General features: G+C 36.8%; 5 protein-coding genes across 9 annotated transcripts; 1 reads left to right on the plus strand and 4 right to left on the minus strand.

The window, feature by feature from the left end:
- LOC104703968 (probable glutathione peroxidase 8) lies at positions 1015-2389 on the plus strand. Its single transcript, XM_010420061.2, has 6 exons — positions 1015-1131; positions 1456-1532; positions 1621-1682; positions 1770-1888; positions 1986-2153; positions 2235-2389. Exons 1-6 carry the CDS (start codon positions 1087-1089, stop codon positions 2265-2267), a joined length of 504 nt encoding a protein of 167 aa, XP_010418363.1. The 5' UTR covers positions 1015-1086; the 3' UTR covers positions 2268-2389.
- On the minus strand, positions 2454-5228 carry LOC104703969 (cysteine-rich receptor-like protein kinase 15). The gene is made up of 7 exons (XM_010420064.2): positions 4346-5228; positions 4079-4216; positions 3875-3993; positions 3556-3766; positions 3220-3457; positions 2986-3136; positions 2454-2913 (listed from the first exon to the last, which is right to left on the minus strand). Exons 1-7 carry the CDS (start codon positions 5142-5144, stop codon positions 2623-2625), a joined length of 1947 nt encoding a protein of 648 aa, XP_010418366.1. The 5' UTR covers positions 5145-5228; the 3' UTR covers positions 2454-2622.
- On the minus strand, positions 5540-8410 carry LOC104703970 (AT-hook motif nuclear-localized protein 5-like). The gene is made up of 5 exons (XM_010420065.2): positions 7493-8410; positions 6925-6992; positions 6718-6849; positions 6472-6630; positions 5540-6069 (listed from the first exon to the last, which is right to left on the minus strand). Exons 1-5 carry the CDS (start codon positions 7992-7994, stop codon positions 5779-5781), a joined length of 1152 nt encoding a protein of 383 aa, XP_010418367.1. The 5' UTR covers positions 7995-8410; the 3' UTR covers positions 5540-5778.
- LOC104703971 (AT-hook motif nuclear-localized protein 5-like) lies at positions 9083-11419 on the minus strand. Of its 4 annotated transcripts, none has more exons than XM_010420069.2 (7): positions 11229-11419; positions 11071-11115; positions 10413-10916; positions 9964-10031; positions 9752-9883; positions 9505-9663; positions 9083-9377 (listed from the first exon to the last, which is right to left on the minus strand). In XM_010420069.2, exons 3-7 carry the CDS (start codon positions 10912-10914, stop codon positions 9090-9092), a joined length of 1149 nt encoding a protein of 382 aa, XP_010418371.1. In that variant the 5' UTR covers positions 10915-10916; positions 11071-11115; positions 11229-11419; the 3' UTR covers positions 9083-9089. The 4 variants fall into 4 exon arrangements, with proteins under 4 accessions (XP_010418371.1, XP_010418372.1, XP_010418369.1 ...); XM_010420070.2 differs by having other exon boundaries at positions 10413-10921; XM_010420067.2 differs by having other exon boundaries at positions 10413-10958.
- LOC104703973 (lysine-specific demethylase 5A-like) lies at positions 13693-21449 on the minus strand. 2 transcript variants are annotated; one of them, XM_010420073.2, is made up of 26 exons: positions 21317-21449; positions 19877-21219; positions 19645-19702; positions 19435-19557; positions 19216-19273; positions 18939-19075; positions 18547-18708; positions 18344-18430; positions 18035-18217; positions 17787-17936; positions 17520-17702; positions 17355-17420; positions 17128-17223; positions 16803-16889; positions 16604-16720; positions 16312-16519; positions 16134-16210; positions 15950-16008; positions 15734-15865; positions 15473-15632; positions 15066-15401; positions 14922-14978; positions 14721-14819; positions 14533-14628; positions 14255-14445; positions 13693-14157 (listed from the first exon to the last, which is right to left on the minus strand). In XM_010420073.2, the coding sequence occupies exons 2-26, from the start codon at positions 21193-21195 to the stop codon at positions 13998-14000; spliced, it is 4401 nt and encodes a 1466-aa protein (XP_010418375.1). In that variant the 5' UTR covers positions 21196-21219; positions 21317-21449; the 3' UTR covers positions 13693-13997. The 2 variants fall into 2 exon arrangements, with proteins under 2 accessions (XP_010418375.1, XP_010418373.1); XM_010420071.2 differs by having other exon boundaries at positions 17787-17939.

Genomic DNA, 22109 nt, shown 5'->3' on the forward strand with positions numbered 1-22109 from the left:
AGTTTCATTAATTTTTAACCATAAAAAAATTTAAAAATATATGTATAGTACATAAAACCATGGTGGATATGGGGACTCATGCAGTGTGGTTAGGGAAAGTGTGGTGGAAGAGCTAAGATAGGTCAGATCTGGGAAGGGAAAGGGGAAGAAGAGAAAGAAAGTGAAAGGAAGATGAAGACAAAGGTTATGTGAAGAAGCCAAAAATCCATAGAAACTGAGAAAACTTCAATAAGAATTAAAACTCAAAGATTTTTGTGTGTTACTCTCTAGCCAAGTAATTGATGGAAAGTGGTGCAATTTATGCTAAGAAACATGAACAGTGCTAAAATGGGTTATTGAGGCATTTTTTAAAGGTTGTAAGGATGTCCGATCGAGCTGAAGCTTTTATTTGGCTGGGCCGAGTGTGAGATTTGAATTATTGTGCATAGAAAGAAGATTTAGAGGAATCCACTTTCTGATGATTGTAATCTAAAACATCTATCACCCAACAATAAAGTCTGATCATCGCCATTACAGCAGCAACAACCCAAACCTGAGTTGGGGTTCGATACTTTACAAAAGCCGTCTATTTACAACAGGGACGTTATAATAATTTTGCATATTTAATGTCAATGTATAGCTATTTAAATAATTGTTCAATTTCATTTTTTTTAAGACAAATTCATATAAGAATACCCGCGCATAGCGCGGGTTTATAACCTAGTTATTATAAAAGTCAACAATAAGCTATCTGTTTCATTAATATGATTGTCATTGACAAATCTTTTCTTATATACTAGTTTGAATACATAAATTACATGTTGATAAAATTGTTATTGGGATGGATTTGCTAAAAATACAAAAAAAAAATGCTGAAAAATGTATAAATTTGGCCCATTAGATAGAAGCCCATTAAGCCCAAAAGTTAATTACGAGAAAGATAATAAAGTAACGGCTAAATATCAAACGTCACGCGCACTAGCCGCACGTGTAAAGCGAATAATTGTCACAAGTCTCTCTTCTAGGCTCTACTTTTTAGCTTCAGCTTGTCTCTTTCCTCGTTGACTCCTTTCTGATTCTCTGGCATTTCTAATTTTCTAGAGTGCAATGGCGACGAAGGACCCAGAATCTGTTTACGAGATAAGCATCGAGGTGATTAAAATTGCTCTAACTTGAATCATCGATTCCATAACACTCTCTCTGCCTCTGATAACTTGACTGTGTGATTTTTTATTTTATTTTTGTTGAAAGGAAGCACCTTTGGAATAGGGTTCTAAAGACAATCTGATAATAGTGAGAAAAGTTTTTTACTTTAAGGTGTCTTGTTGGTTATAAGCGCTGTTAGAGTATGATGGATCATGTTGTCAGTTTGATCATTGCTTTGTCTTCTTCTGTTGATTGGAGATTGTTTTCTTTGATCTTTGATTGAGTTCTTGTGTTGGCCTCTGAGTCTTTATAGCTGAATAATTGCAACAGGATGCAAAGGGAGACAGCTTAGAACTCATTCAATACAAAGACAAAGTTCTTTTGATTGTCAATGTTGCTTCCAAATGGTTGGTTGGTTTTTTACGTACGCCTTCTCGTTAGCAGCTTTGTTAGTTTTCTTGTCTTGTTTATTGTACTCTTCTCTGATGGTCACAGTGGGATGACAAACTCAAACTACACTGAGTTGAATGAGCTTTATAGCAAGTACAAAGACAAAGGTATATATGATTTTTCAACAAATGTCTGTGTAAAGTCTCTTGTTTCTTCCATGCGATTAGCTTTTCATTGATGTTGTTCTGTTACAGGTCTGGAGATTCTAGCATTTCCTTGTAACCAGTTTGGTGACGAGGAACCGGGAACTAATGACCAGATTACTGACTTTGTCTGTACTCGTTTCAAATCTGAATTCCCCATTTTCAACAAGGTGGTAGATCGATCACTCAACGAATTCATTACAATTCTCTATGTCTTGAGTTTTTTTTTTAAAACAATCGAATCTGTTCGGTTGTGTTGTGTATTAGATTGAAGTAAACGGAGAGAATGAATCTCCTCTGTATAAGTTCTTGAAGAAAGGCAAATGGGGAATCTTTGGTGATGACATTCAATGGAACTTTGCTAAGTTTCTTGTTGACAGGAAGGGTCAAGCCGTAGAACGTTATTATCCAACTACATCTCCTCTTACACTCGAGGTAACGAAACTATATCTCTTTCTCTCTTGGTCTCTCATTCACTCTCTCTCTGTTAACTTTCTTGTCTCATTTTTTCTGCAGCATGACATAAAGAAGCTTCTGAATATCTCCTGAAATGACGAAGCTTTGTTGTTGAATCAAATTGTATTTGATTATGATGAACCTCTCTCATTTAATAAAGAGCCATGACATTGCCTTGGATTTGAAATGTTTTGCTCTATTTTTGTTTCTATATCCTAACATGTTGCTCTCCCATTAAGGTTGATAAAAAGACACCAGAGCATCATCATATTATAACAGAATCAAGTTGACTAAGATACAAAAGAACCAAATAAAATCTTGACAGGTTCACAAAACAAAACTAAAGGTGGTTAAGCTGGTTTAATTTAGATGAACCAAACCTACTCCAAGGTTTCATTGAAAATAAATAATAGCAGATGATTCCAGCGTTGTAAGGTTAAAATCATATTCAACGAGGATATATATCAGTGATCAACGAACGGTCAACAGAGGTGCTCCATTGATGAAGCTGGTTTCTAGTCTGAACGGAAAACCCTGGTTGCTGAGGCACTGGTAAAGTCACAGTATTACTAGTGAGCATCACGAAAATGGTTGACAAGGTCGGACGCTTTACAGGATCTTCTTGAACACATAAAAGTCCGATATGGATGCATCGAATCACTTCATTCTTCTGGCAATTTCCTTCAATGATTGGATCCACGAGATCTAACGCTGTTCCGTTACTCCAAAGCCTCCAAGCCTAGAGGATATCAATCAATCAGTTCTTGCAATGCAAGCTACCAATGGTTGTATAACTTATACTGAAACTTACATATGTGACCAAGTCACGTGCCACGTCTCTCTCATGAAAGCTGCTATTCCTCTTACCACTTATAATCTCAAGAACTAACACTCCAAAGCTATAGACATCAGATTTCATTGAGAAGTGGCCATTCATCACATATTCGGGAGGCATGTAACCGCTGATATTCAGAAGAAAATAATCATTTGTATATTGTCAGAATATAACGTTCAACTTATGACAACTAGAGCCGGAAAGACTTACAGGGTACCAACTACTCTGCCTGTCTTCTCTTGGGTTTGGTCCATTCCAAAGATCCTTGCCATTCCAAAATCAGCAATTTTCGGATTCATATCCTCGTCAAGGAGAATGTTACTCGCTTTGAGGTCACGGTGTATGACCGTGAGGCGTGAGTCTTGATGAAGATAGAGAATTCCTCTAGCAATCCCATCAATGATCTTGTATCGAAGAGTCCAGTCTAGTTGACTTTTCTTTGCAGGGTCTATGCACATCCATAAATTACAAGTTAGCTTCCAAAATATTTTGCAACCTTTGATATTCAAGAACGAGTAAACGAATCATTGAAACAATGTAACTGACCAAAGATGATATAATCAAGGCTTTTGTTGCGCACATACTCGTAGACCAGTATTCTTTCTTCACCTTCTAGACAAAATCCTTGAAGCCTTACCAGGTTTCTGTGCTGAAGCTTTGCCACAACAACAACCTCGTTCTTGAACTCTGTTTCACCTTGCCCTGAAGTTTTCGACAGTCTCTTTACCGCAACTTCAGTCCCGTTCGATAATATTCCCTACCCATGTGTGTGTGTTTTTTTTTATTAAGCATCATGTCGTTATAACAATTTTGTAGGCAACACGAATAAAAGTAGACAACCTCAAGAGGAACAGTAAAAATATACCTTGTAAACCTCACCAAATCCACCTCGTCCAATCTTATTTCTCTCTGCAAAATCATTTGTTGCAGTTTGGATTGTTCTATAATCGAGCTGCAGTGAGTCTGCAGTTGTTATATCATCTCCTGTTGCACAATAAAAGTCGTTAGTAATCAGAATCAATGACATCAATCAAACCCAATGAAGATTAATAACTTGAAGAATCTTTACCATGAAATGCAGGTGCTGTGTCATAAGGCTTCTTTTCCCTCTTTGCAAGGAAACAATAACAAGCTATGGGAAGCAGGACAACCAAAATAACAAGTACAACAATGGCTACCACTAAGACACTTGGATTCCCACCTTTCCCTGCGTTTCAAAGATCAATTTATTTAAGATGGTATAGTACTGGCAGATGAATCAAAAGTCAAAAATAGAAACTTTTCCTATTGGTAACTTAGAGAAAGAAGAAAAACAGAGGAAGAAGAAATAGTTCACCAGGTCGCTGAGGAGATGGCACGAGAGGCGGGGACAGCTGTGGCAGTTGTAGTGTTGTAATGGCGGTTTCATTGTAGAATTGGTAAAGCTCGTACCTAGAATAACAACTAGGATAACGAATTCTTACCCCAATTCTGTAAAAAGGCAATCTATTAATGGATAGTTGCAAGCAATTCAAACAGTCTTGTGTCGTGAGATCAGGTGTGCACTGAACTAGGCCGGACAGATTCTGGAACTCAGTCCAATTGGTCTTAAACGCAAATACCTTTCGAGGACTATTCGCTGCCCGGACCGCAGCTCGGTTGAGATTATTTGACACCGTATCTTCGAACCGGACTACTTGTCTATATGACATATTGTTGCCGTTAGTCCTCCAAGCTACTGGATGGAGTTTAGGGGTCGATAGGATATTGCGGTGAGAGTATCTGAGCATACACTCTTCGTAGTAGAGCACGGCTTCTCTCACATTAGGACAACGAGTAAGCGTGTCGTTGACGGAAAAGACGACGCAGTTACGGCAAACCTCCGGCGAGAGGTCTCCCCGGCAAAGGAAAAGACCGGTGATCATATCGGGGGATTCTCCAGCCGTAGCATTTTGGAATCCGGTGGAGTATGAAGCATTGCGGGAAGAGAGAGAAGACAAAAGAGTTGTGAGATTAATGGAGTAAGTGCTGTTTTTTGAGAAAGTTGTCGTGTTCGTGTTCGGACAGAAACCAGCTAGGAAATCAGGATTTTGAGCACAAGCTGTGAAACTAGTATTGAGGAAGGATAAAATGAAAAGGAAGATCAAAGAAGACATGCTTCGTGTTTAACTTCTCGATTTTTTTTTTTTTTTTGGTCACAAAACCTTTAAATAGAGTCTGCTTTGTGACGTCTGAAGAAAACTCGGTTAAAGTCACAGTAAACGCCTCTTGTCTGTTTATGTTACTTTGAATTTTCTTGCGCAACTCTTTTCCTGCGACTTCAGAAAATTTCATGGTTCTTTGACTCCTTCGAGGACGTCAGATAGAGTCAAGGACGTCAGATTAAAAAACCATGAAGTCTAGAAGATTCTCTACACATTCTTAGCAATTTCTTTCTTAGAATTTATGCCAACCCTCTGCAGGGAGTATGATCATCGTCGCATCTTTCTCGACCTTCCTTCTCATAATAAGCCATTACAAGAGCAAATAAATCGGAACTAGTACACACATATAGTTAAAACATCTGCTTAAAAAGCCTGAAAGTGGGGGTGGTTCTGTTACATTTAACAATGTTAGAAGGTACTGAGAGAGATCTGGTCTCAAATCCTTAAATGTCTGGTTTTAACATTCCCAGAGAGATAAATCTACAACAACAAAGATATGTACAGCACTCACATTCTGTATGCTGCTGCTGCTTCCAAGACTAAAGGGTAGTGATAGGATGAAAGACTATAATGTTTTTGTTTAGAATCATCCACGAGTCAAATCAATATCAGTGAGTAGGGTTCTACTCGAGTCAAGTGATCTGCCTGAGCCTGAACCTGAACCAGGCCATCCGCTCATTCCCTGAGCTGAGAAGTCCTGTGGCGTCTGCTGACCCGCCGATGCCGATGCTTCTGGTTCTGGTGCACTAGCTGGTGTGGTCTCCATGTCGCTATTGTTTTGCTCTTCCTTTGGTTCTTTTTCTTGTTTGATGGTCTTGTTGTTATTGGTAGTATAAGCCTTTGCACTTGCTCCGTATACAAAACTACAAGCTACCACCTTCAAAATTACAAACAAGTTTTTCAGTTTAAGAGACACATTACATATAAACAGATCCAACAAACAAAACCATGTTTTAAACTTTTGTATTCCGGGTAGCACAAAATTCTATATCAAACAATTACAACCAAAACAAAACTTCATGGAACCAAACAAAGATTATACTAAATAAACATTATGTATCAGAAATTAACCATTGACTTCTTTTGTTTTGGTTAATTAGTCGAAAACTGAGCTGAACTAAAATTTGTTAAACGAATACTGACAACGTGAAAGTACCAAAAACTGAGTAGAATTTTTTGTGCAAGAGATGCATTCAAACTCTACCACATGTAAACAGCACAAACAAATCATTAAATATGATGTTTAGATTCACTTTTCAACCATTAAGATTCAAAGTACCTGAACGAGGCTGGCTGCGATAAGCATTCCAATTCCACCACCAATAACATGACCTTCAATACCAGAAAGAGAGACACTTAACCCGCCTGTTCGACTTTTGGATCCACCTTCTTCATTCACCAGATAAGATCCACCTAAACTTAGAATCTCAAAACGTCCCTATAGAACACAAACAAGGGATAAGAATCTTTAGTTTTCCATGTTTTCATTCTTTTTTCCGATTAACTGATTGAACGATTTTGAAACCTCGAATGTTAAGGAAGGCGCTGTTGAAGCGGGCTCACGCAGAGTGACTGAAGAAACCGTTCCAGTGCCTGACATTATACATAGAGCCCGAGGTCTTTTCTGTGAAAAGGACAAAACTTTCGAGACAATGTCCTACAAGAAAAGTATAAAAACGAAACTGAAAAGCTGCATAAATCATTAAGATTTAAAGGAGTTTTGAGAGTTTACTTCTCCTGCTCCAACGCTGATGACATGAGGTGCAAAAGCAAATCCAGCTGATGTATTCATCCACTCACCTAAAGTAATTAACAGAGTTAAATGACATTATAGTGACCAATTACTTATCTCAACACAAGTGTTGATCAGTCATATTACTCTTTCACAGCTTAATACCTAACAATTGATGTTGAGTAGCAGTAACAACAGAGCTAAATCAATAACCTAATTTGACCATAGAATCATCTTAAGCTTCTAGCATCCAAAATCTAGCTCTAATCATAAGATCCCAGCTCGTGTTCAATGTATGTAGAAGAAAGTTGTTCCAAAGCTACATACTGTATCTTAATCAAGAAGTCGATTTGTCCAAATCTACTAATACTGAGTTGACTAAACACATCCTAATGACGAATTACTCATCTGTTTTTGAGTTGCAATAACAACAGAGCTAAAGAAACAAAACAATAACTTAACCATAGCTTCTACCATTCAAACTTTCACCTAATCACAAAAGATCCAAGCTCATGTCCTAAGCAACAACTTAACTAGACCAAGTACAGGGAAAAACTTGAGATCTCACCAAGATTAGCCAAGCGTTGCTTCCTTCCAGTTCCAGGGGGTCGACCTCTGGCTCGTTTAGGTGCATTAGGATCAGACATTGAAGAAGAGTCCTTAGACTTCTTACTAACACAAGGCATTGGAGAAAGCCCTAAAGAAACTTGTCCCTCAGGAGCATACTTTCTCGGCCTTCCACGTTTCTTCTTAGCCATCGGTGTCTCCGGCGGTGGCTGAGGCTGCGACATAGGTGGCTGAACCGCCGCAGAAGAACCCATCCCCATGTGAATGCTGTGTCCGAAATCAGAGTGCCTCTGCTGCTCAGCCATGGAGAAAGGAGGCCCTGGATTGCTAGCCTGAGGATGATGAATGTTAGGGTTTAACATTGGCCTCATTCCGGGAGGTGGCGGCGGCGGCGCGTGAAACCCACTCGCGACTTGGGAAGGTGTAAGATTGGTAAAGGCTCCTCTCTGAAGATAGTACTGAGGATGCGAGCCTGGAAATGCCATAGCTTCTCTCCCATCCATGCATTTAAAACCCTAAATTACAACTCTCTTAAGAGATTTTAAAAAAGGAAACTTTTCTCAAAAAAAACAAAAATATATCTACCAACTAGAAATCGTAAACCCTAAATCCCCAAAGTAGTAAAGAGAAACAACAATGACGGGTTTTTTTAATATACCCAGTAATCAAAGTCGGGTCATTTCAGCTGTGGACTCAAGATCCAAAATTGTTTCAATGAACCCTAGAAAGAAAAAAAAAGGCTAAATCTTGAGTTCACTTAGAACTCGAGAAATTAAAATTACAGATTTGAAATGTATGTAGACCAAACAGTTGAAAGTAGCTCCTCGTACTGTTACAGTCTCTTCTAGCAGAGAAAGCAAATCTCAGAGAAAAAATAAAATAAAAAAGGAGACTGAAGAAGAGAAGGAGCGTGACGAAGACGACCATTGTTGTCTATTTATATATTTCTTTTAATTAATATTGTGTTATTGTCTTCTTTTTATTTCTCCCTTTTTTTTTGAGAATATTAAATTTGGTTTGTTTGAGATTATTTATTTATTTATTTATTAAAAAGGATATAGACTTTTCTTGAATGATTTTATAACAAAATCTAATATCTCTCATTACATCTCTCTGACTGAAAACGAAATTTATTAGTCACTGAGAATATTATTCATTAATATTTAATGCTTTTCATGAATAAATTATCATCTTGTTGGAAGAACATCTTGTATATCTAATTTTTTTTTAAAAACTAGAATATTCAAACATTTATTATTTGGCAATTTTTGTTTATATTTATTTAAATTTACTATTTTAATTAATTTTCTAACTATTTCGGATACTTGAAAGCCAAATCTTTCAGTGAACACAACTATTGAAGTTGTTGGTGAACACAAAGAAAAACAAAGAGTTAAAATCTCCTTAAATAGCCTGAAAGCAGGGAGTTTAGTTACATTAACAATGTTAGAAGGAGCTGAGAAATCTCTTCTCGATCCTGAAATGTCTGGTTTTAACATTCCCAGAAAGAGAAATCTACAACAACAAAGATATATACAGCACTCACATTATGTATGCTGCTGCTGTTTAAGAGACTAATAATGTTTTCTGTTTTTGAATCATCCGCGAGTCAAATCAATATCAGTGAGTAGGTTTCTGCTAGAGTCAAGTGACCTTCCTGATCCTGAGCCTGAACCAGGCCATTCGCTCATTCCCTGAGCAGATGAGAAGTTTGGTGGAGTCTGCTGACCCGCCGATGCTGCAGCTTCTGGTGCACTACACGGTGTGCTCTCCAAATCGCTATTGTTGTGCTCTTCCTTTGGTTCTATTTCTTGTCTGATGGTCTTGTTGTTATTGGTATTATAAGACTTCGCACTTGCTCCATATACAAAACTACAAGCCACCACCTTCAAAGTAACAAAAAAGTTTTTCAGTTTAAGAGACACATTACATATACAACTAAACACTCGTATTAGTTGTTTCCCCTCGTTATAGCTTCACTTTTCAACCATTACGAAGATAAATTCAAAATACCTGAACGAGGCTGGCTGCGATAAGCATTCCAATTCCACCGCCAATAACATGACCTTCAATACCAGAAAGAGAGACACTCAAACCGCCTGTTCGACTTTTGGATCCACCTTCATCATTCACCAGATACGATCCACCTAAACTTAGAATATCAAAACGTCCCTAAGGAAAACAAGAAAAAAGGATTCTATTAGAAATCTCTTTCCAGGTTTTGTATTTTCTCGATTAACAGAATGAACGATTTTGAAACCTTGAATGTTAAGTGAGGTGTTGTTAAACCGGGTTGACGGAGAGTGACTGAAGAAACTGTTCCAGTGCCTGACATTATACAAAGAGTTCGAGGTCTTTGTTGTGAAAATGACACAATTTTCGCAACAATGTCCTGCAAGAAAAATAAAATTAAAATTGAAACAATGTAAAGCTACATAATCAGTAAGATTGAAAAGAGTTTTGAGAGTTTACTTCTCCTGCTTCAACGCTGATCACATGAGGTGCAAAAGCAGATCCAGCTGATGCATTCATCCACTCACCTAAAGTAGTAATAAACAGAGTTAAAAGTTTTCAATTGACTAATCACATTAGAATGAACAATCATATCAACATTAATACCAAACAATCAATGTTGAGTAGCAGTAACAACAGAGCTACATTAATAACCTAATCTGGCCATAGAATCATCTAAAGCTCTAGCAGGATCCAAGCTTTACATATTATATTTTATAGTCTTGTACCATGTTGGCCAACCACATTAGAATAACCAATTACTATCTCAACTCACATCAAAATCAACCACACATGGATCAGTCAATCTAATACCGAACAATCAATATTGAGTAGCAGTAACGACAAAGCTAAAGCAACAACTTAACACTTGACCAAGTAAACAGAAAAAAAAAAACTCGAGATCTCACCATGAGTAGCCAAGCGTTGCTTCCTTCCAGTTCCAGGAGGTCGACCTCTGACTCGTCTGGGTGCATTAGGATCATCAGACATTGGAGATGAGTCCTTAGACTTATTATTACCAACACAAGGCATTGGAGAAAGCCCTAGAGAGACTTGTCCATCAGGAGCATACTTTCTCGGCCGTCCACGTTTCTTCCTAGCCGTCTGTGTCTCCGCCGGTGGCGGTGGCGGCTGCGGTTGTGACAGAGGCGGCTGCAACTCCGCAGCAGAAGCAGAGGAAACCATCCCCATGTGAATACTGTGCCCAAAATCAGAGTGCCTGTGCTGCTGCTCAGCCATGGAGAAAGGAGGCCCAGCCTGAGGGTGATGAATGTTAGGGTTTGACATTGGCCTAAAACCCGGAGGTGGCGGCGGCGGCGCGTGAAGACCACTCGCGACTTGGGAAGGTGTAAGATTGGGAAAGGCTCCTCTTTGGAGATAGTACTGAGTATGCGAGCCTGGAAATGACATTGCTTCTCTTCCGTCCATGCATTAAAAAACCCTAAATTACAAATCTTTAAAGAGGAAAAAAAATAAAAGAAGAGATTTTTAAAAAAGGAAACTTTAATTCCCTAAGAAATCGTAAACCCTAGTAAAGAGAACAACAATGGCGGTTTCTTAATTTACCCAGTAATCAATCAGCTTTCAAGATCCAAATTGTTTCTATGAAACCTAAAAAAAAACAAAAAGAAGTTAAAATCTTGAGTATCACTAAGAACTCGATTACAGATTTGGAATTAAGAAAACAGGGGAAAGTAAGTAAGTAAGTAAGTAGCTTCTCCTACAGTTAGATTTGATGGAGAAATCTAGGGTTTCTGAGATGGAGAACACAATGTGTATCAGAGGAGATGACAACAGAAGAGACAAATCAGGGAGAAGAGAAAACAGATTTATAATTTTTGTTTTTAAAAAAAAAAATATTTGTGAACTTTTTGAATGGGAGAGGCCTTACTCTGAAAGTTAGAAGACCAAAGAAGAAGAGAGAAAGGAGAGTGACGACCATTGTTTCCTATTTATATATTTATTTAGTTTATTAAATTTTGGTTAAAGATATATATTGAATATTTTTTCCTCCACTTTTTAGGATATTTAATTAGTTTGTTGAAGAATATTTTTTCATTGAAAAAGAATATTAGAACTTTCTTATTACAAAATCTAATGTTTCACTGACTGAAAAGCAAAATTTATTAGTCATTGATGTTATATTCATTATTAATATTAACTGCTTTTCATGTATCTATAAATTGTTTGCTTTGATTTTTAAAATAAGTTATATGCTCGTAAGCCTCTTACCATTAAAGTTTTGTTTTGTCAATCAAACAAATCAGAAGTTATCTAAATAAGTTTTATTATTATCTCTAATATATAATCTTTATTACTTATATTTTAATTAGTTTAGATAATTATACTATTAATTTAGAGTTTATCTAGGTTTTTGAAGTTTCTTATATTGAATCCTAAAGTTTAATTTTTGTAATTATTATTCCCATGATTTGTATATATCTCTTTTTTTGTCTATATCTGACTTCCATGTTCTTATTTGCGAGATTTTCACTAGATATTTTGTGAGTTTTTTTCTTTTCACTTTAAGTTGTTTATTAGAAGAGGTGAGTTCATGTAACCAACCATGTAGGAGGTATCAAGACTCGTGTTGACTTAATTTCATATAATCAAAATTCAGATGTTAAAAGAAAGGGAAAAAAACTCAACTTTACAAAGTGGTACAAAGCTGTATAAATATACAGTTTTAAAGTTTACCAATTACAAAAACTTTACCAAAAACTTTATTAAAAGCTTTACTTTCAACTTGTTTGTACAACTTTCATTTACAGTTTTTTTTATTGCATTATTCATTAAAAGTTTACAGTTTCAACTTACATTTTTCCTGTATAGTTTTGGCTACGTTACGAATGAGATATTTTGTTTTTTATTTAGCCAACTTTTTTTGTTGTATAATTTAAACTTTGATTTAGAATGAGATGTATGAAAGAGAGTTGTGTCCTAATGTTGACTAAATGATATGAGAGTGAATTGGGACACACTTGAATATCTCTCTCTCACATGTCTAAATCACTTTGCTATTTCTTTCTTTGCTTCGGACAGTGAGCCCTCTCTCCTAACTTTATTTTTTTCCCCTTTTTAAATTCCCCTTTTTTCCTTTTACTTTTTTATCTAAATTCTTTTATTTTTCAAAAGTTTTGAAAGTGATTTTTTAAAATTATATATATATACGTATATATATTTTGCACCTAATTTGAAAGTTAGTATGATGCATTTAATATCCGGCGTCTAAAAGGGCCCGACCAAAAAATCCAAATAGTCAAAATATTTGATGCACTAGATATGTTTTTTTTGGTTTAATTAGATTTGTTCTGCTACTACTCCCAAATCCAATTCCTGACTACAAATTTTTAGTCTGTCTAATTTAGTCTGTCTAATGTCAACAATCTTGTTGCACTCACGCTTTAACACCAACATAGTTTTGACTTTTGACATTAAACTAAATAAATTTGACTTTCCCTTCTTCTTCTTTTTGCCAACTTTTCACTTAAATTTAATGTGACTTGTCTTACTTTGTTTTTTTTTTACTTATTAGCAATTTTCATGAAAATCACATAAATATTTGAGGCCGACCGGTACTGAACTTGGCATTTTTAAAAAATTGGTTTGCACACATTTTTTAACTATAAACATACACGAATTAGTCCATTCAACTAGATAAATAAAAGATATGGATGGACACAATAAATGTAAGATATTCAAAAATGGAAGAAGAGTGTTGAAGGAAGCTTTCAGCTTGAGGATGGTGTCTGAAAAGGTACAATAAGGCTCTGTTTCTATGAAAGATCCCTTAGTTAATACTTCACAACACATCTCTACATACAATGTACATATATATATATATTGAGAGATATGATTGTGGGTCTGTGAAAACATGATGTCATCAAAAGTGATTCTTGTAAGGAAAGTGATCTCAACTATTGCTTTTTTTGAATTTTCCTTCTGATGTATTTTGTGGGGATGGAGTGATATGATTCTCTCTTTCACACATTTGTGGTCCGCTGATTTCTGGTCCAAATTTGTTTTCAAAACTCTTCTAATAGCTGTTGCTGGTAGTTTGATTTTGGTAGGAGTTTGTTGGTTTTGAAGTTTGAAAGATTTATAAAAGATTATATATAAGTATTTTAAAGAAAATCACCAAAACTAAAATTGAATAAAATTACATTACAAAAACATTAGTATACAATAGATTTTAACAAGTTACAAGTAAAGCCTTCGCTTTAAGATCTAAAGCTAATATCTCCTCTATACATAGTTGTGATTAGAATTTATCTAGTACATAATACTACAAATTACAGATCCAGTGATCTAGTTAAGAAAAATAAAAGATCCAATAATCCGGAAAATTATTAAAGTCCAAAAACCTTTTATGTTAACTTCTCCATTTTCTAATGGAAACATTAAAAAGATTTTGAGAAAAAACCCCATCATCTAAAATTGAATAAATGAATTTAGCTCTATATTTCAGTCCCTCGAGATTATTATGTTGGTTCTTAAGTGAAGAACCATGGAAGAATATGAACCTGAGGGCTCCCTTTAGCTGTCCGTTTGATGCGTTTTCGGGTTTTCCACCGTAAATCATCAACTACAGCACCAGTCGCTACCTTTCTTGTCTGTCTTTGGTTTCGCGACTGTGTCTCTGGCTCCATTGATCTGTTAACAAATATCAATCAAACAAACTGATTCAGGTAACAAGGAAAGTGTGTGGCAAACGTGTTTAGAGTAAGCTCGTATGGCACAAGGGACAAACCTAGCGGGGTCAATCTGTGGAGAGGATTCCGCCACTGGACAACAAGCGGAGCAGACAAAAGCCTCAGGCCGCCAATGAAGTTTTAAACAATAGGTGTGATACCATTCGCCACATTGATTACAAGAAACCATGGATCTTGAGTTGTATGGCTTTAAACAAATACAGTGTAACATACTCCGAGCTCGTAAAGCCTGCATCAATCAACCATCATACAAAACAGTATTAGATAACGGGGAGGTTATGTGTTAAGCTTTGTTAACATTTCATTTTATATTAACCTGAAGTTCCTGCTCTGGATGGACAGGTAAATTTTCACCCTCAGAAATAAGCTCGAAAACATCTTCTAAGGCAAGAGCACCAGAGTCCGTCACCACCTGCAGATCAAACCAATAGCTCTCGCTTTCGTTAAACAATCCAAAGGGATATAAAGCAATTGACTGAAAAAACATTAAGAGTTGGCAAGTACTTTTCTAGCTCGTTTTGCCCACTCTAGTCCAGTGTCTTTCAACTCCATGAGTCTCTTGCCTAAGTAATACTCTTCGGGTAATATATCCAGAGTTAGTCCCTGTCAATAAGAAAATGACCAAAACTCATCAACCAGATCCCTGTGGTGTTGAAGTATTTATTGAAAATCAAAAGAGAAGAATGATACATTAGCCGAACATACCTCTTCTAAGTGCTGCTGAATATGCTGTAACGAGGGCTTTCCTACATCTTTTAGCAACTGCCATTTAAAGACACACTTAAACAATCAAAAGGGGGTACATAACCACACTAAGCGTCAAATTAAAACTCAGAAATCTAATTGTACCTCAGAGGAAGGTAAGCTAGAGGTTAACGTGATGGTCTTACTACACCATCCTAGTTTTAGACTAGCAGCTCGAAGTTTGGGAAGTTCATCGAAATTAAGACCAAGGGCCAGACCAGATTCTCTAGCAGAGTCCACTCTGGTTATCAAATCCATAATCTTCGGAAGGATATTGCTATGCATGCCATCATCTATTTTCGCAGTGTCCAACAAATCTTTAGTTTCTTGCAAGAGCTGATGATTATCACACTGCCACCTCTCGCAATTAAGCAACAATGTTTCAAGGACTCTTGGCTCTTGAAGCTGGACGCTAAGTGATTTAGACTGAGAAACTAGGTCCTGCAGTAAATTAAAGCATTAGTTAAAAGAAGATAAACAGAAACCAAAATAGCCACATAAGGCAGACAAACCTTTAATACAGGAAGTTCAAGCACAGAACATGGAGATGATGCCACAGAGGAAGTAGCTGACAAAAAAGGCTCAGATTTCTGAAGCCAAGTTTCAGTCGACGAGATTGTCTTCTCTATGCCTTTCAAAGAAGGCAAAACCGCATCAATGTTGACTGACATCCTAGAAACAAACATCTTTTGGTGAATAAAAAGACTTACAGAAAAACTAAGCATGGGGCTGAACTAGATAATTTTACAAGCCTGAACAAAAGATATATATACCTTACGAGATCTTTAAGGTCGTACATCTGAGTTTCACTGGCAAGGATACTGCTTGCTCTTTCCTCCCAACACCGTGCTCTTGACAAAATTCCCGAGATCTCAATAAATAGCTTTTCCTCATCGATGTGTAGCCTGGAAATATAAAATTTTAGCATGAAAGTAAAAATAAAGTAGAATGCATTACATATTGTATAATCATATTTGGGGACAACGTACACAACAGCTTCCGCGAGCAGCTGCTCAATGAATTTCAGAGACCTTCTTGCAGTATAAACCTACATTCACCAAAAAAAAAGCTGAATCAAAGATATGAACCAAAGAAAAAGCACTCAGAGCATGAAAACAAATGCAATTTCATCATGATACAACTCAGACAATAAAAGAAAGAGAAACCATTTACCGTTCGAGCTTTGTCCCGGCAAGATGCCTTCTTCAATTCAACCTCAACAAGAGGCAGTCCTTCAACTATTTCAGATACTGTGATATGGGTTAAAGCTATCAGCCAGCCAGTCACTATGGATTACAACGCAAAAATAGGTGGAAACACCCTAAAGAATGTTGAAGAACAATATAAATACCTTGAACGCCTAACGATGATCCATCCTTAAGAAGGGAACTCAGGTCTCTAATTAGCTCTCGCTGGTCCTTGCCTTCACGAACATCAGCCATTACATCATTATAGCGTGAAATCCAAGACAGAGTGTCAACACGGCACTGCCTCAGGATATTCAACTCAGGAATGTTAACGCTGAAACTATCGAACTCATGAAGAACCTCTTCCACATCCTGTGCAGGAAAAGAAAATACTTGAGAAAGGTTGAGCTGGTTTCTTAATCACACTGAAAGACACAGAACAAAAGTACAGCCAACCTTGAGAAATAAAGAACCACTCAAAACTTTGTTACATTTATCACGGGCTAATTCTGATTTCTTTACCAAATCCAGAATCCCTTCTGTTTCTGGAAGTTGCACCTGAAGCTCCAACATCTATTAAAGGAAAAAAGCACGATTATAACACACGAACAAGTAACAGAATCATCATTTTTCAGAATAAGGACAATATATTTACCTCTGACTTTAGCTTGAAAAGTGCATCCATTTCAATTCCTGGAGGTTTAGTGTCCTCGAGACAGAGTCTCCCCCTTTCAGCTAACATCTGCGGACCCATGAGGAAGAGAGATTATCAAATTCAAGAAAAGACATTAATCAACATGTCTCATATTATTCGATATGGAATCATAATTTAAACCAATAGGCAATATTCACATATTCTTCTTAACTCACACACCCTATACCGATTCCCTTGTTATTTAAAACACAAAACTTGACTACTAAGATATTGTAAGCTAGCGGAACAAATAACTATGCACATGTCGGTATAAACGATGGTTTACCTTTGCAGAAGAGATCTTCTTTGACAAGATCTCATGCTTCGTAAAGGAGATTGGTGAACTAGAGACTTCAGAATGCAGTAGCTCCAGCTGGGTGATCTAGAAAAAAAAAACAAGTAACATTAATCAAAATGCATAACATTAATAATTTAGTCAGATTGAATTGCATGGAACTAAAAGGCATTGTCCTCAAGACTATGTGGGAAGTAATGGAGTTTGTAGTGGCATACAGTTGGGCTACTTAACAGAGCTGAATCGATTTTCTCAGACAATTTTGTAGCCTCTTCAGCATAGTCCTACACAGAAATGGAAACGTGTAAACAATGTAATAACATAATGGCAAACAACAGTAAGGATCTATAAGAAAACTGGGATATCACAGCTATATGGCTAACCTTTAATTTCAGATAACCAGAATGAAAGCAAGGAACGGGATTAACTCTCACCAACTCATCAATAAATTCCAAGTGAACTTTCATTGAATCATTGTTGGCTTCACCTTCAACTTTTCCAAAACAGTCGCTAACAGCTTCAGCCCATATCTTTGCTTTGATCAAACTTTTTGTAACATCTCGTACCTGGATGACAAGAAAATATTATTTTCCAGAATCTACCTAAAGACATATATACAAAAAGCATTCCAACAGATACTCGAAACTCACACGGTCCATTTCTGATCCAGCCCAAAGAAACTGTTCTGCTTCCTTCAAAAGAGTAGCATATTCAACACTTGAAAAGGCATGGTCAAGAACCTTTGATGCTCGAAGGAGCCATTTGTCAGCTGGTCGTGCCTGACTCACTTGCATTCCCTCCTGCTAGTATGAGAAAAAGCAGCAACAGTTTATATATTTATCTTAAGATATGGAAGACTGCTAACTTATTTAATACAAACCCTTAAGTATAAATTTACCTTTTTGTTCAAAGCACTAGATCCTTTGGTGCCTGAACTCGGCCTTTGTGAGTTTTTGGTTTCTAGCGTTTTGCAGCCACCAAACTTTTCAACTTCTTGCACCATCCTATCCAACTCGGCAAGGGTATAACGGTATACAAGACGCAACTTCGTAGGTTCACATTCACAAAGGTGCTTCCAGTGCTGAATTCAAGAATTTAAAACACTTATGAAACTAGATTCTCAATGAAAAATATGTCTACTGTAATGCACCACTAGAGAGCCCTCAAGAGTCTCTATTTTATAAAAAGTCTGGATATTAAAATTTACCTCCAAGCATGCAAAAACAGATGGCCTGCAATTGCAGACGATAGCAGAAAGATGAAGAAACTGTTGGCAGATGATGCATGTTGGATCCTGCAAATACCGTTATAAAGAGTCCACACATCAGAGCATTATCTTATGCAAACTAGAATGAATAGGAAAAAAACTTAACATTGAAACCAACAATATCTGATTGCAGAAAGAAAAACCTCTTCGATGCCCACAGAATCAGGGCATTCAGGCACAAACATAGGAGAAGATCTCAAAATACCACTTTTCCAGAGCTGCTCTCTCCAGTTTTTTTCCTTGCTGTATATTCTGAGTAATTCTTTCTTCAAATGTATTGATCCTTCGTTATTGCAGCAGTTTTCCTATAAGAGATTACAATTAAAACAATCACTGAAGCTGCGCATATATCCACATTTGGTGCTTGAAGCTAACATACACAATTCCACTAGTAACCAATGAATAAATTAGTAACAGCCCAACAAATCAATACAAATCATGGGACATGTGTCCAACCAAAGGTAAATGGGCATACAACTCATCTTGCTAGCCTATCATATAAAGTTTTTAACGCTGTTCATATTGTCTCTCTTACCTTAGCTACCACGCAGAGAAGCTCTTCATGAGATATGACTGAAGGTTTCCGGTATAGCCGATACAGCTCTGCCCCAGAACCACCATGAGGTAGCCAATCAGCAGTGGCAAAGTTGACGGCTTCTGCACAATTTAAACCTGGAAGGACAACATATGCTAGTATATCATAAACTGCACAAATATATTGGTAACTAAACTCCCTAATGAAATTAATTGAACACTTTAACGCGCAAAACTAGTCAAGTCACTACAATAACTAAAATTAGGAGTAGGCGTACCAAAATTGAATCCAGCATGAAAGGATTTTGGAAATGTGATCACGAAGTTTCCAGGCTCCTAGCAATGAACAAAAGTAGAGGGATTATGTTATAAAACTAAACAAGCTCAGTGATTTTAGGAGGAACGTTAATATTAATCATAAATAACTTCCAAACTTGCAATTGAAATGCTAACAATAAATTAAGCTCCTCAATGAACTAAATACTCGTATATCAAACCTGTAATACTGTGTAGACAGGGACTTTATTTTCTTGTAAAACAGTCGGACTCAACATGGTAACCAGCTGAAAGAGCAAATCTGGCTGAGCATCAAAGAGATCGGGAAGTGTTTTTCGCATAACCTACAGAAAAATCAAGCAGCTCAAGTATTAAGAGCAAAGATTAAAACCCTTTGGAGACTTAGCTCAAGTATAACAAAAAAAACTAACCTTTTCAAAAGCACTAGCAGCACTGCCTGGAACACCATACCAACATTTTGCCTCTCCCCTGAAGAGGTGTGAATCAAAAATAAGTTGGTAGCAAAATCTTTCAAGATAAAAAGACTCTATAAATTAGAGAGTTTCAAGAATCGAGAATGCAGTACTACTCTAAATGCTTAAAAAGAACGACAAACTATTGTAGAAAGAAACAAAATGATAATTACAGTACCAGGAAACATACCAGTGTAGATAATTCACAGAGTAAAAACAATGGTCTTCAAAATGCCAACAAAAAGAAGAGAAGAGCATTCCAAGATAAAGCCAGGGCACTGTAACACCATTAATGTTATGACGAATGGCCTGAAGCATAGATCCTTTCAACTTAGGCATGTTATTAAGATTCCAAGGGCTACTACAATATTCATCCCATACATTTGCCTCAACTGATTCTGGTCTTTGATCACCTATTCGAGGGAAACCACTTCCATAAACAGAAGTATCCAAGTCATTACCATACATAACTTCAACCTCACCACCTGACCCTTCTACTATTTCCCAAAACTTTTTCTCTATCTGCGTCCTAGACACTGATCCTGAACCAAACCACTTTCTTTTAGCGCGATCAGCAACGCGCTTGAAATCTTCTAGTGGTAAGCATTTACCAGGAACAAACCCAAAAGTTTCTTCATCAGTGTTTAAGCACTCAAGGCAATACCAGTTCCCTAGTGGGATATGCTTCAGCGGTGGCGAGAGACAATATATATGCCAACCTTTATTACAACTATCACACAAAAGCATCACTTCGCCGTGTTTGCCACTTTTACACTGCTCACAAGATTGATCAACCACTTCTTCATGTTCCACCTTTGGATTCTTTTCATCACCACTTCTCTTTCTTCTCTTTGAGCTCCGAGATTCAGAACACCTTCGACTCCGTTCATTGGTTTTTCTTTTACAGCTCTTTGACGCATCCGAATTCATCCGACTGTGATAATTCTCGAAATCATGCAGATGCTCTTTGTACAACTGACACAAGACATGCTTAGCACACTTTGAAATCTTTTCACCAGATTTCATAAACTGATACACCTCACCCCATTTTTTCCCTTTAACAACCTTTCCGTAACCCCCAAACCGCTTCACCGCATTGAACAGCTTACACAAATCCAACTCCTCTCCTTCGAAAACAACTCTCTTCTTCAGCTTCTTACCTAAATGCTCCTCCAAAAAACTATTGTACTCCAACTGAAACGTCTTCGAATTGCAAGAAGCAGGACGAAACTGTAACCGGTGAATCTCTTGTGTCTTTGTTGGAAACTTAACAGATTCCAAATCCAAACCAAAAGGAGGTTTCCAAGAACTAGGTGGAACAATCTTGCAAATACCAAAGACCTCTGCCTCTGGCTTGATCTTGTATATGTACTCTAACGGATCTTTGAATTCATCTTCTGTCGGGTGATAAACAGGTCCTAAAGGAACATTGATCGATCCTCTAAGTTTCTGATCTAAGACCCTTTTCTCCACTGCCTTAACTCTACCTTTTCCCATTACCAAACACATCAACTAAAACCGCACAATCATAACCTACGGATAAAATAATTCAATACAGACACGCAAAGATCAAAAACCCTAATTCAAGAACAGTGAGAATTCAATTCTAGGGTTAGCAAAAAATTTATACCTTGTGAGACTGTCGGAGAGAGAAAACAGAACAGAGCTCGTGAAACTATAGAGTTGCGGAGAAGATGAAGTGTTCCAAGAATGTTTTTGTTTTTTTTCTTGACGAATTTTTTTTGTGAAAAAAGAAGAAGAAAAAAAAGATTTTAATTTTCTTTTATAAAGCGCTGTTACTGGATTTCCAAAATTGGGTTTGGTTAGTAACGGAAATTACGGGGAAGGAGAGAGAGAAAAAATATTCTCAGTTCTTGTCTACGGGAAGAGGACTCTGTGCCGGTTTAATAGATAAGAACTACGTGTAGTTTCTCTTTCACTGTGTTGGGCTCACGTTACTAAGGCTGGTAAGGCCAAGGCCCATAATAAACTTTCCCAAGGACCTTTTTTCCAAAAAGGCCCATAATAAACTCTCCCAAGGACTTTTTTTCCAAAATGGAAATTAAAGAATAGTTTAAATGTTTTGTTAAAAAAAATTTGGAATCAATAATTAATTTTTCTTTTTTTTTGTGTACAATTAATTATTATTAATTATGGTAGAGAGGGTTAATATATGGGATTTAGGGTTTAGATTTAGACTTGTTTAATTTAGAGATTTTTTTACTATTTTATAATTTGATATAACGTTGAGATTATTTCCATAATTTTCCTGATATATTCTATAGAAATTCGGATTCGAGCTTTTAGGTTTTATAGGTTACTGCTGCTATCTCTTGATTTCAATCTTTCTCATTTGATGTCTCAGTTTTTGCGTTATGGATCATGCTAATCTTCCCTATATCTCTTTCCAATTGGAATGAGTT

This window comes from Camelina sativa, chromosome 7 (genome assembly GCF_000633955.1).
Source record: "Camelina sativa cultivar DH55 chromosome 7, Cs, whole genome shotgun sequence".
NCBI classification, from domain to species: domain Eukaryota; kingdom Viridiplantae; phylum Streptophyta; class Magnoliopsida; order Brassicales; family Brassicaceae; genus Camelina; species Camelina sativa.

Excerpts from the sequence above, each read along its gene's own strand:
- LOC104703968 (XM_010420061.2), top strand. The coding sequence starts at position 1,087 with ATGGCGACGAAGGACCCAGAATCTGTTTACGAGATAAGCATCGAG. Across the intron at positions 1,132-1,455 it reads TTTACGAGATAAGCATCGAG|GATGCAAAGGGAGACAGCTT; the intron begins GTGATTAAAATT and ends TAATTGCAACAG. Across the intron at positions 2,154-2,234 it reads CATCTCCTCTTACACTCGAG|CATGACATAAAGAAGCTTCT; the intron begins GTAACGAAACTA and ends TTTTTTCTGCAG.
- LOC104703969 (XM_010420064.2), bottom strand. The coding sequence starts at position 5,144 with ATGTCTTCTTTGATCTTCCTTTTCATTTTATCCTTCCTCAATACTAGT. Across the intron at positions 3,458-3,555 it reads CCTTGATTATATCATCTTTG|ACCCTGCAAAGAAAAGTCAA; the intron begins GTCAGTTACATT and ends GGATGTGCATAG. Across the intron at positions 3,137-3,219 it reads GGCAGAGTAGTTGGTACCCT|CGGTTACATGCCTCCCGAAT; the intron begins GTAAGTCTTTCC and ends TCTGAATATCAG.
- LOC104703970 (XM_010420065.2), bottom strand. The coding sequence starts at position 7,994 with ATGGATGGGAGAGAAGCTATGGCATTTCCAGGCTCGCATCCTCAGTAC. Across the intron at positions 6,850-6,924 it reads TCAGCGTTGGAGCAGGAGAA|GACATTGTCTCGAAAGTTTT; the intron begins GTAAACTCTCAA and ends CTTTTCTTGTAG. Across the intron at positions 6,631-6,717 it reads CGCCTTCCTTAACATTCGAG|GGACGTTTTGAGATTCTAAG; the intron begins GTTTCAAAATCG and ends TGTGTTCTATAG.
- LOC104703971 (XM_010420067.2), bottom strand. The coding sequence starts at position 10,932 with ATGGACGGAAGAGAAGCAATGTCATTTCCAGGCTCGCATACTCAGTAC. Across the intron at positions 9,664-9,751 it reads CACCTCACTTAACATTCAAG|GGACGTTTTGATATTCTAAG; the intron begins GTTTCAAAATCG and ends TGTTTTCCTTAG. Across the intron at positions 9,378-9,504 it reads TCGCAGCCAGCCTCGTTCAG|GTGGTGGCTTGTAGTTTTGT; the intron begins GTATTTTGAATT and ends GTTACTTTGAAG.
- LOC104703973 (XM_010420071.2), bottom strand. The coding sequence starts at position 21,195 with ATGTGTTTGGTAATGGGAAAAGGTAGAGTTAAGGCAGTGGAGAAAAGG. Across the intron at positions 18,431-18,546 it reads ATTCTGTGGGCATCGAAGAG|GATCCAACATGCATCATCTG; the intron begins GTTTTTCTTTCT and ends CGGTATTTGCAG. Across the intron at positions 16,520-16,603 it reads GTGGTTCTTTATTTCTCAAG|GATGTGGAAGAGGTTCTTCA; the intron begins GTTGGCTGTACT and ends TTTCCTGCACAG.